Here is a 12,960-nt window from a genome sequence, read left to right on the forward strand (position 1 = left end):
TAGTAAACTATTATTGTAGTAATATTTAAGTAAACACCTAAGATGAACAAAAATATTTACACTATATATTTTATGGTAGTTCTTTTTAATAGGAATTGGAGAATTAATACAAAAATCACCGAATATAAATTTCATAGTTTTTGGAGAACAAATTAGTGAAAGAATAATGTTATGAAAAAAAGGAGAATGATATGAAAAATGTACCAATTATAATAGTTAATAAAATTTTTGGAGAAAAGTTGAAGAAAAACAGATACAGTAGAATTAGAAAAGGCAAAGAAAAAGATAATACAGGAAAGAAAAACAATTCTAAGAAAAAGAAAAATCTAAGAAAAAGAAAATATAAAGAAAAAGAAAATACAAAGAAAAAGAAAATACAAAGAAAAAGAAAATACAAAGAAAAATAAAATACAAAGAAAAAAAAAAGATAAAAAAGAAAAAAAAGATAAAAAAGAAAAAAAAAAGAAGAAAAAAATAGAAGAAAAAATATAAAAAGGACAAAAAGAGACAAAAAAATATACAAAACATGGAGAATATAGAAGACAAAGAAGTAGAGAATACAAGAAAGAGAAAAAAGAGAGAAATAGAGAAAGCAAAGAAAAAGAATAATCAAAAAATTCAGAGAAGAAGAGGACACCAAAAAAAATAAAGAATTATAACGGAATAACGAATAGAAAAAAGAACAAGAGAAGACAAAACGAAACATTAAGAAAAAAAAAAGAATTGAGAAAGAAAAAAAAAGATAAAGAAAAAAAGAACACAGAGAAAAAGAGATAAGAAAATTCAGAAAAAAGAAAAAGAACAAACAAAGCAATAAAAAGAACGAGCAGGACAAGAGATTACAAAAAAAAAACAAAAAAACAAAGTATTAGACGAAGAAGAAAAAGAAATGACAATAAATAAATTAAATTAAATCAAACATTTATTGATGGAAAAAAATTGTGTGCGAGAAAAAGAAGGCTGATGTCAGATAGAAACATAAAAAAACACTTATACACAAGCAAGACAGTGAAAACAAAAAACGATTGAAAAGTAGTGTTAATATTTACTCAGGATTCGTTTAGATTTTTTTTGGGTGGATCAATTTGGTAGGCATATCTTACAAGGAGTAGCATTCTGAGCAAACATACAGATATGTCATTTGTCATATCTATATATTGTTTGTTGCATTTGTATGATTCTACAACTATACTAGTTGACGCTGTATTGAGCGTTTAGTTATTGTTTGTGTAAGCAAAGCAAAAAGTTGTATGATTTTAAATACAAATCTAGAGAGCTAAACAACATCGATGATACCCATAGATCCTAAGATATAAGAATCCTGTTATAAAATTAGATATGCTTATTCACAATTATAGTTCTATACTAATTACATTGTTGAACTAAGGATTATTATGTCTTCAATTAAAAATGCAATAGTATATGTCGACATATATATTTAACAATAAATTTAAGCAATTTTCTTAAATTACAATACTAATAGGTTTATGCTTGAAACGTGATTTATAAAATATGAAATTATTTCAACATGCTCAACACAAACATGCAACGTGATATGCGCTTATGAATATGTAGGTAAGTTTGTCTTCAATAGGGCATGATTACTACAAATGTTCGGTTCACGTGAGATTTCATTGCAAACATTATGATTCGAGTCATATTAAAAATATTTAAGTGATACAAATATACCTAAATATTTATTATAGTAAATTATTACATCATTTTAAAATAAAACTATATTGTAGTTAAGATAATACATTCTAACTACTTGAGGAATACTATGCACCGTAAATCTAGTGGTCTATGGTACTGATAAGATACAAAATAAAATAAACTTTTTCGTTTTTGATTTAAATACCACGAATCTGGTGGTCTATGTATTGATAAGATACAAAGTAAAACAAACCTTTTCCTTTTGGATTTAAATAAAAAATCAAAATATATAAAATATTATTTACTTTTTACTCTCTAACATTAAGTTTGATATTTTATTCCCTGATCATAATTCAGCATACAATTCAGCTATTCAGCAACATTTATAAAATTTTATAAAAGTCAATATTTTTAAATTTATGCTAAAAATTTTGATTGACAAATAAATTGCAATATTTTAAGCCAAAAAATAGGAAAAGGAGCGCCAAAAATAGGAAAACTAAAACTGTCATTTAAATCAACTAACTAATTCCAAAGAAGAAACAATTAAGCAATAATAATAAAAGAAAATGTATTCTTGTTCTTGTTTTGTTGAATGGTAGCATAAAGTAAGATACTAATCTTTCTAGCTGCATGTTAGTCCGTAAATCTTGCTAATACAAATTGTGTGAGTATGAGTTATCTACAGACATTTTACTATTTGATATTCAAGCAAGAAGCTTAAATTGATGCACAACACATTTAAAAGGGAATTATTCATGCAATTTGAGATACGAAAGCCCAATGATGAAAATACACAATTATACAATACACACAAACAATTATAAATAAAGGTAAACAAACAGTCATACAATCATACAACCATACAATCATACAATAATACAACCATAGCCAGACAGACAGCGAAACAGACACAGCATTGATTTAAACTTGAAAGTGCATAAACAACACAGATACATTCGTACAACAGCAGATACAGCAACAAAGATGGGCAACAATAATTGTCAAATGAGTGCAAGTGAAGCAAGTAGGGAATATAAATGCATAATGCATATAGCGGGTGGTGGGACTTGACATAAAGATTTCTTTTAGGAATTAAAACAAAGTTAGTGTTTGTGGTTTTATGGGTTGCAAATGTTACAAACGTTGCATGCGATGCTCACAAGGCTAGAACGGTATTACAGTATCGAGTATCGAGCGCCGAGCATGAGCTTTGTATGCAGCTTATATCTCTGAACAAGGGCAAAGCACAATTTTGAGTTCCTTTTACTATACAAAATATGTTAGAATTGCACCTTTACCGGGAAGGAGTAAGGAAATACACAACATGCTACATGCCACAATTACTCTTCAAGAAATACTCCCTCAACGTAAACGAACTCAATTTTGCAAAAAGCATGAAAGGCATTACCCGAAAGACATTGGTAATGTATATTTATTTAAGGTCTTGCTAGTTATTGGTAGGAAAAGGTAGCTAGCTTTGTTGTAGGTAGATGGTTGTTGTAGGTAGATGGTTGTTGTAGGTATCTAAGTATGCGTCTTATCTGTGCTTTGTATTTGTAACTTATTTGATGGCAGACAAACCAACTCAGCCCAAAGTACTTCTAGGTAGTTGTTGGGTGGTTAACTGCTACTGGTGCATATGAAATGATAAAATTTTTATTACAGACATTGTCGTTCCTTGAGCATAATGCTTACACACAACTTAACTGCTTAAAAATGCATGCGTTCCCTTATATGTGTGCTCTTTTATGTGTGCAGCGTGTCAAACGGAAGCCAAGTTAATGTAATGATTTTATAAATTATAAATGCACGTGCATTATGTGCACATAAAATGGCACTTTGAATAAATTTTTGCGTAAATTTATTTGTTTAAATATAGTAAATATTTGTTAGTGGCTGCTTACACAAATTTAAGTGCACTCAGAAAATCTGTTGAGGTTAAGGAAAGTGAAATTTTACTTATCTAAAGTTTTTAACCAAGTTGTGCCACAAAATTTGTAAGCACTTTTATTTTTTAAGAACCTACTAGTAAAAGTATTAGAATGCACCAGTGCTTACAAAATTTGAATGGTGCTTACATAAAAAATCATAGATATAATATAAGGAAAATTTTATATTACTTCCATATGAAGTTTTTGATTAAAAAAATTGCAATAGGTTTTATATTGATTGCATTCATTCGTACTTCAGAGTTTAGAGAAGTATTTGCAGTCTGTGATTGAGAGTTAAAACTACCAAATTTATTTTTAAAGTGTTCGAATGTAATCAGTTATCTGAATAAATAATATTAATATGAAACTGAATAAATATGAATCTAAATGAATAAATATTTATTCATATTTACTTTCCTACACTTTTTTAATATCTTAGGAAAATTAAGAAAATGTATTACAAAAAAAAAAAAAATTTGTTCTATTATTATTTCCTCCACGGAGTTTTGAGTATATATTAGTGCCTCCAAATATTCGAGTACTGATATTTTCAAATAATTTGAATATACTTGACTTTAAATGGTCGAACCAATAGTTCATTTTTTTACCTTTTACCTTTCACAAATAGTTTTACATATGGAACATCATATGGTATATGATGTTCTCGAGTTTCAACTAACATTTAAAGTTCCAGCAAAATTAAATTTTTTCATGTGTTTGAAACGTGACTATTTTTTTTTTTTTGAACTGCTGTCACGATCTTTAAGATCTATAAAGCATAATATGTAATTTATATAGAATATGTGTTTATTTAAAATTGTTTTGTCACAGTAAATAATATTAATAATATTATATTGGTAACTTTCTTTAACGAATTCAATTTAGAACTTAAATTTCATTAAATTAATATGAGTATATAAAAAAAGTTTCTAGAATATATTTCATATATTAAATTTTAATGGTCAAATATAATGTATAAAATGTCCAACTTTAAACTTTATAGAAAATTTCTATTAGTTTCTATTAGTGAAAGTAAAAATATTTAACAACTTTATGAAGCTAGTCCATACATTTTTTATGCAAGACGCAAGAACAAGTAGCAATTACCGCCCTTTTTTTGGTTTTAAGTGAAATAATATTTTAACTTTGGATGGAAAAAAAAGTTTTATAAATTGTACTTAAAACAATTCAAAAATTGTGCATAGTCCTTGGAAGTCCTTTCAAAACTTTTTATATTAAAAATGTTAACTTTAGTAGCATAAAAGACAAGACAACAAAATTGTAAATGGCGTCATTGTTTGCTATCTTTGCGTCAAGGTTAACATAAACAATATACTTAAGTGGGTGTCGAAATATAGTTGCACACACTCACATAGACACACACACACATGTAAAATGCAAAATAAACAAACAAAATGGCAAACAGTAGATAGAAAAGTCAAACAATGCAGCTCAATACGTAGTTGCATTTTCAATAGAAAAAATTTACATTGGCTGATTTTTGCAGTGCTTGTATAAAGCACTTTCCATATCAATAAATAAACGTAACAGTGCTACATGTAAGTAAACCTTACATTCCACCAAAATTGAAGCAAAACAAAATTACTGTCATATAAACATACTACAATCGAAAATATCTCTTCTTATTGCTATGTAGGTGTTATATCAGTGCAGTTGTGAGAGCATGTTGCAACCCTTTTAGGGTTTAAATGGTATCACTTGCGTTATGCAACATATGTTTACTGTATCGGTAATTCTTGCCGTATCTGTTACTGGATTTATATTTGCACATTTGCCTCCATAAGCGTATGTAACGAGTTGCAATTACAAGCGTTAATACACCCTATCGCATATGTAACATTGCCATAAAAATGCATAACATTGTTGTTATTGCATTTCACCCAGTTCCAGTTCCAGCTTCAATCTCAATTCGAACCTCAACCCCAACTTTAGCCTCACTGTGGTCATTGCTGTATAAGCAGCAATAATGATAAGCGCACATACAAGAGCAACATGCAACAACAATGCAGTTAACAACAAATGAACAAGTGGTTAACAATGACAGCAACATAACATTATGTGCAATTGCTTTTCACGTGTTGGCAACATGTGAGCTTAACATTGTTTTTACTTGCTGCCAATGCCACGCCACCAATATCAATAGTTGCAACGGTTTGCTCAACAGATTAATACCTACTAACCGTTGAGAGTTGGTCAATTTCGTGGACAAATGTTGGTAATTTAAAAGCTGCATTTCTGTTGGGATGAAAATGAGGGATTCGCATTCCGAATGTAATTAATGTATGTTCAAAATGTTCATTGGTGTTTGTAAGCATGTTAAAGTTACTTAAATTATTCCAAAAACATTATGCTACTAGGTAAGTTGATAAGAATTTTAATCAAAATTTTTTACCTATTATCTATCATTTGTACAGAAAATGTATATAAAAATATTTATAAATGAAAATAGCTTACCTAATAAGAATAGCGAGAGGTAAACTAAGATAAAATTGTTTGCCTCGGCTTTTCTATATAATGAATATTGTTCAAACACATTATTACCATTAACTGAATTCCGATATTGTGTGCCCATCATGGATTTAGAGTATTTCTTTGAGTTCAATTTTTTAAACAAGTTGCAGTGTCAATATTCTATACCGAGTCTAATATGTTGATAATATACCTAAGATGGTTACCCAGCTAATTTTTTTTGTGTACGATTAGTGCCAACCAAACTTCCAGTACATATTTCATGGTCAGATTTACTTTCCTACCAAGCCTAGAGTACATTTTTGGTTTTTTAGATATTGTCACAAAACTCTTCGCATATAAAATCCAACGCGTGAAAAAAAATCTTTTTCGCACATACATATTTGTAAATATAAACGAATTATTGGTTATTTACATGGGCACTTTATGACATATACACTCTATACAATATATTTGTCTTATTATGTTTGGGTTTTAAACAAACTGAATATATTCCTTATTCACAATAATACAAAATATTTAATAAAACGCATATTATAGGATAATAGAGAAGTTAAAATTGAATTGAAAAATAAGACAAATATAATTTAATATACATCCAATTTAACAAACGTTTCCTTGACAAGTATAGTCAATAGCTTCCAGTAAAGTCAATATTTTTTAAAAATGATTCAAAAACATATAATTGCATAGGTTTATAGTTGCGTCCCATTGAACTTTTATATCTATTTTTTTTTATAGATCTAATCATCATAGTATTGATATAGTATTCATTATTTTCTATAACCAATTATATAGAAACTATAAGTGTGTTTTAGTATTTTAGGTATTCTTTTCACACTCTTTTTTTCCTGCCGTATTTCAAAAAATATTTCTCAAATACAAATGCATAAAAGCAATCAATGATCGACGTTTGTTAAAAAGAGTATTCGTAATATTAGATTTTCATTACAAAAATATATCAACAACATCATTATTGACGAAGTCAAGTCATACAATAAATATTTTATACTGCATATGAATAACTTCTTTTCACTCCCCCCAATCACAAGCAATCTACTCTCAATTTAATTCATATAAATATCTAAAAAAAACAAAAAAGCAAGAACTCAAAATACTAGTTACTAGCACAATGTGCACGCAAAAATATTAGAAAAAAAAATTATGAAGACTGTACTAAAAACTAGCAAAAGTGCCATCTAACAGCTCCAAATACAGAAAACATAAGACGAACAAATGTTCAGTTATGCTTTTTTTTTTATTCTGAATAATAAACTATGTTTCACATATAAAACATAACAATTCTACCAAATATAATTAATTTTCTTAAGAAACGCCATTGAACAACTACAATTTATATATTAAAAAATAACTAAAACCATTTTACAACATATTCTGTTTTCACGTCACTGTCCTTCTTGCTACTGAAATTCAGTAGATGTATCTCATCAATAGGTTCCACGTTAGTTTACTACGTGCTCATCTTTGCGTTAATTCCAATAAACATTTATGCACATCCATTTATTTTTTTCGGCAATTAATTGAATACATGTCTTAAAAATGAAGTTGCGTTATTTTAATGTACAAGTGCATTAATATGCAGTGTTCTCAATATTTTTACAGTGTACTTTGTATAATGCAGTGATTTTATGCGTTTGCACACATTTCATATTATTTCGTTCACAGAAAAAATAAAAAATAAAAAAAAAATATAGCATAATCATTGATATATGAAAAATGTATACTGAAATTGCATTAAGTGCACTGAGACCAGCTTAATGCAATGAAAGCACAGAATTATGCATTATAAATGAATTAAGCAGCATATAAAGCATTTACATTTTATGGAAAATGACGTGAGTTGTATTGCAGCCACGCATTTATAGTATTTTATCGTTTAATATTTAATATATTTCTTCTTGCTTAATTATTAACCGAAAAGTGAATTTATTGTTTGATTGTTATCACTTTTGCAACATTGTTTATAGCAGTGTTTGCAACAATTTTCACAATAATGTTGCTCGTTTGATTCTTGTCAGTAATTTTACAGAAAATATTTATGCATTTGCGTTAAATATTGATGATGATATATTTATGAGTATACGAAAAATACCTTCATAAAAGGATTAAAAAATAAAATGTAAAGAAAATGAAAACATTTTCAATTATGTGAAAAATGCATTAAATTATATTAAATTATTAAATGTCTGAACTGCGGTATAATGTGGTTCTTGCTGCTCTTACAGTTGGTGATGTTGTTATTGCTGCATCCGTACTGAGGTTATTTAGTGGTCAGTATATGCAAATTTATACTGGCGTGATCTGTAGCACAATTTATAGTTACTTTAGTGGATTGGTATATATTTGTACTGTCTTATCTTTGCATACAACAGACCGACCGTTGTTTTATTTCATATATTGAGTGAAATGAAAATTAATGAACCTTAAAGTATTTAATAAAATGAAAATCGAATTGAGATTTATTAAATTACAAGCTGATTGTTTCATTTATCTTAAATAGTATTGATGTCTGTCATATGTAGATGATTTCACAAAACCCTAAAAGTATGCAAGACTTTCGAAAGTTAATATTTTAACAATTTGTTAAGTTCGTCGCCGCATATGTCAACTAGTTTATTCTTATTGTAGTTTACTATAATAATAATATTGTAGTTTATTATAATAATAATAATAACTTCTAATTTATTATTATAGTTTGTAAAGAATTAGTAATCAATTAAGAAACAAGTCATCAAATAAGAACAAGTAAAGGATGAAGAACTATAAAACGATTAAGAACTATTAATCGATTAAGAACTATTAATCGATTAAGATGTAATGACTTATAAGAAATTATAAAATAATTTATTAAGAACTACAGTAATAAGTTACAAACTGAGGTAATAAATTAAAGATTACTAGAATACAAGAAAGCATAGCTAGTTTCAAATTTGTAGTTTATAAAGAACAAGTATTTTATAAAAACTAGTATTTCATAGAAAACTAATAAAAAGCAGACAACAAAGCAAAACTAATTTACAAATTACATGAAAAAGAGTATATTCAATCAATCAATAATAATGACAGTACCTGGCAAGAAGCTTGTGATTCAGATCAGGACCCCGTTATATTATAATAGATAATACAATTAATATTTTAATATAAAAAAATATTTTAATTTGTTTGTTTGTACAATAAGTACAAATTCAGTTTGTATCAACTAGTAATTTAAAAAATTGGGAGAATTTACATTTGCGTCAAATAGTATTTAAACTACACAACTTTCCTTCGAGTTGGATTTACATGGGCTAGAATTGGCTAAGATTTTTAATTTTTATTAGAATTTTGCATGCGAAAAAGGATTTTAAGTATTAGTGAAAAAGTGGGAGTTGTATACAAAATATTTGCCAAAGCTTGAAACACTATTTTTCAGCAGCTAAAAATTGCCCAAAGCCAGGCTCTGAGAAGATTTTTCAAAGTTCCTTGGTACATTAGGACGAATGACATCCTCAGGGACCTCAAGATTGATACCGTCAAAAAATACATAAAAACTAGAGCCCTAAAATTATTTGCGAAATCTGACAGACTTACCAACACCGCGTTATCAAATCTCAGAATGGTTATAAGCTCCTCGGGGAGGTATGCAGATCTGAGGTCAATTATTGCTTAGTCTGATGAAGTGATAAACAATAATCTAGTCAAGGCGCGAAAAGGGGTTTTGAAGAAACCTCGCAGTTAATAGAGAGTAAAAGTGCTCAGGTGCACTGACTCAACTAGACTCAACATAATAAAGTCTAACCAGTGTATTGTAGTGTAGGGTAAGATAAGATAAAATATTCTTAAGAAATCAAAACCTCCGCATATATAAGTTTTAATATGATCTACTAAATCACATCAAAAGAAATCTAATTATGGCATGTAAGAGGAGCGTGCTCTAGAATATATATACGAGTCAGTATCGCTGAAAGATAGATCATAATAAATTCAATATAATTAGAAGCTTGATTTGTTCATAGAGGGATATAATGAAAAAATTAAATACATTAAATGTAGACTTTGGACAAGTCTAGGACATTTGAAAAGAATGCACATCAACCCCAGTTATAAAATCAGCTCATATAATGGTACTTATTCATGGATATTGTGGACGTAGATCTTACAGAAAAGTAAGAATCAATGAAGTGATAAATAAAAATTAAAAGTCAAATAAGCATGTAGTCATACCAACACAATAAGTGCTAAATAATTAGTAATTTTTTACTGTTTATCTCAATAAATTTTTAAAATCGTATTAATAATTTAGTATATTTAATTCTAAAGTAAGTCATAACACATAAAAAATGTGTGCTAATTGTATGTTCTACAATATATATATAATATATCGTCACAAATTAGTTGAATTAATTCTTTAAAATGATTTGATTTTATTATTTTTTCTGCATAAAAATATGAAAAATGCTAATTCTTTTTTAAAGGTGGACGCTGAACCGTAAATATATTTTTAAGTAAAACTTTTAATAGATTGAATATGCACATACATAAGTTCATGTATCTGCATATTAAATAATACTATTAAATTTTTGATTTTTACTTTTAAATGTTGAAATAAATTGTACAGAGTGAAATGTTGAAATTCATACAAATTCGATGAGTCAGTTGCGCTTGAATGCAATTTATTGCAACTGTTCGAGTTTTCAATTCTTAATTTTTCATTTTTCATGCAATTTTGTAAGTATTTTTGTAATGTTATTTGCGTGTTAACATGCTACTATAAAGTTACAGGAATGTTGTTGTATTTTTTTGTTTTTTTTTGTCTTATATCTTTTTTTTATTTTCATGTTTGTAAATAAAAATACCAAAATAATATAATATTAATGGAAATGAAAATGAAAATTATTTTGTAAATAGAATTAAATTACATATGGATGGACGCATAGCAGAGAAGAAAATTGTTAGCATACTTTGCGGTGCACTTAAGTTTTATTGTTTTACATATTTCACAATTATTATTTATTTTTATATATACACAAAAATGTTATAAGCACTTGAAGAATTTTGTAAGCCGTATTGAATTTACATATTTTAAAATTTGTACTATTATAAAATATGTCTGCTTACAAAATATTTAATTATTTTATTCATAGTAAGCAATTCATCAAAGTAGGACTTGTGTGTTTTAATAATAAAGTGCATTTTTGAGTAGTTCTATATTAGTATTCAAATATGTATTATTTTTTTAAATAGCACTTAATAATCTGAAATATTACCGAAATTTTGTTTTTAGCTTAGCATTTGAAGTCTTGAACTATTATTATTTTTTTTTTTTGCGCAATTTTTTATGTAAATAGAATACATAAATATTTATAGTAAATGGTACTGTTTTGTTTAAATACATATTTACATGCAACTTATGAATTTTTTAGTATTATCGTTATAAAAATGAGTTGTAGTTACTTACCACTGACGCTTGATCCATTTTGTTGTGAGTATATGTTTTGTTGCGCCGTTTGTGGTTGCGGCGGATATAATTGTGGTGGACCCTGCGGTGGCGGTCCGGCGCGTGCCGCTCCTGGTGGCACTAATACTGGCGCAGGGCTGACAATTGGCATTGGTGTACCTGTGCGTGGTCCCACAACAAGTGAACCGCTTTGATCAAAAAATGCCGGTATGACCTATGTACACAATTCAGTTGAGTGAGAGTATCCACCGATTTGTTTGGGGAGTTCATACGATGTTGTTTGTTTAATGTTTTATACATTTTTTACAGGGTTAGATATGATTTTGTTTTTGTTTTTGTTTTATATATTTGGTATTTGGTATTTTTGAAATTATTTGACGATTTTGATATTTATTTGTTGTTGGGTGGTTATGAAGTTATGAGCAGTAAAGAAAAAAAGAAAATACATTTTTTAGGTTTATTATGTTTATATACAAATATTTAAAAATAAATATATAAAGTATTTGTATATAATTTATTTAAAAAATATGGTTAGGTATTATATGTATATATATATTTAGTATTTTTGTTTACACAACACATTTTTTCATAATTTTACATAAAATATTTGTGCAAAAAACAATTTACAATCAACTTTTTTTTTTTGCTGTGTACATAACAAACAATTTTTAGTTGAATATTTTAAGCAGCTTTTTTACAGCTTCACTTTTCAATCTTAAATTATTTGCAATTTATATTATTTTTTTTTATTTTCGCTTACATATTTTACATATAATTTTATTATATATTTTTATATTTACATGGCTAATTGCCTTTACATTACTCACCTGGTAAGATTGATTTTCCGCGCCCTGCTGTGATGGCGTCAATGGCCGTCTTGGTTGTGTGCCTTGCTGTATTAAATTACCCGTATACATATTCCATGGAACACCATAGTACTGTGGCATTTGTGCTATCACACCCATATATGGAGGTGCTTCTTGTCCTGGATTGATAACGTATGGTGCTGCTTGTTGTGCTGCATAGGCAGCATTTTGTGCAGCCAAAAATTGTTGTGAAGCGGCAGCCATTTGCATTTGCTGTGATTGTAAGGTACCATTTGGTACGCCAGGTGGTGCGCCGGATGTGGCGGCTGCAGCTGCAGCAGCAGCATTTGTAGCAGCAGCAAGTCCAGGGTTCTGTGAGCGGAATAATTGCTAAAAAAAAAAAAGGAAAGTCAAATAAAATGTCTGTGTATTGAAGTACAAAGTATAAAAGTTTTAAGCAAAATCAATTCATATTAATATTAAATTACTGAACATGTAATGTAAGTAAATTGCTTATATAATTAGTATATACGTTTTATATATATTTATATACATATAATAGCTATACATAGAATAGCTAGAAACTATTTTATGAGCCATTATAATACAAGTTTATAAT

The 12,960-nt window shown here is 27.9% G+C and overlaps 1 protein-coding gene across 3 annotated transcripts in view; it reads right to left on the bottom strand.

Annotated features, from left to right (window-relative positions):
* The window catches only part of LOC119678125 (maternal protein pumilio), a 400,630-nt gene that overhangs the window by 8,959 nt on the left and 378,711 nt on the right, over nucleotides 1-12,960 (bottom strand). For all 3 annotated transcript variants that reach the window (XM_038089798.1, XM_038089799.1, XM_038089800.1), the window contains 2 exons: nucleotides 12,363-12,731; nucleotides 11,536-11,749 (listed from right to left, as the gene is read on the bottom strand). In XM_038089798.1, coding sequence (XP_037945726.1) covers nucleotides 11,536-11,749; nucleotides 12,363-12,731 — 583 coding nt within the window. The remainder of the gene's footprint in view (nucleotides 1-11,535; nucleotides 11,750-12,362; nucleotides 12,732-12,960) is intronic.

The sequence above is a fragment of the Teleopsis dalmanni genome, chromosome 2 (genome assembly GCF_002237135.1).
Source record: "Teleopsis dalmanni isolate 2A chromosome 2, ASM223713v2, whole genome shotgun sequence".
NCBI classification, from domain to species: Eukaryota; Metazoa; Arthropoda; class Insecta; order Diptera; family Diopsidae; genus Teleopsis; species Teleopsis dalmanni.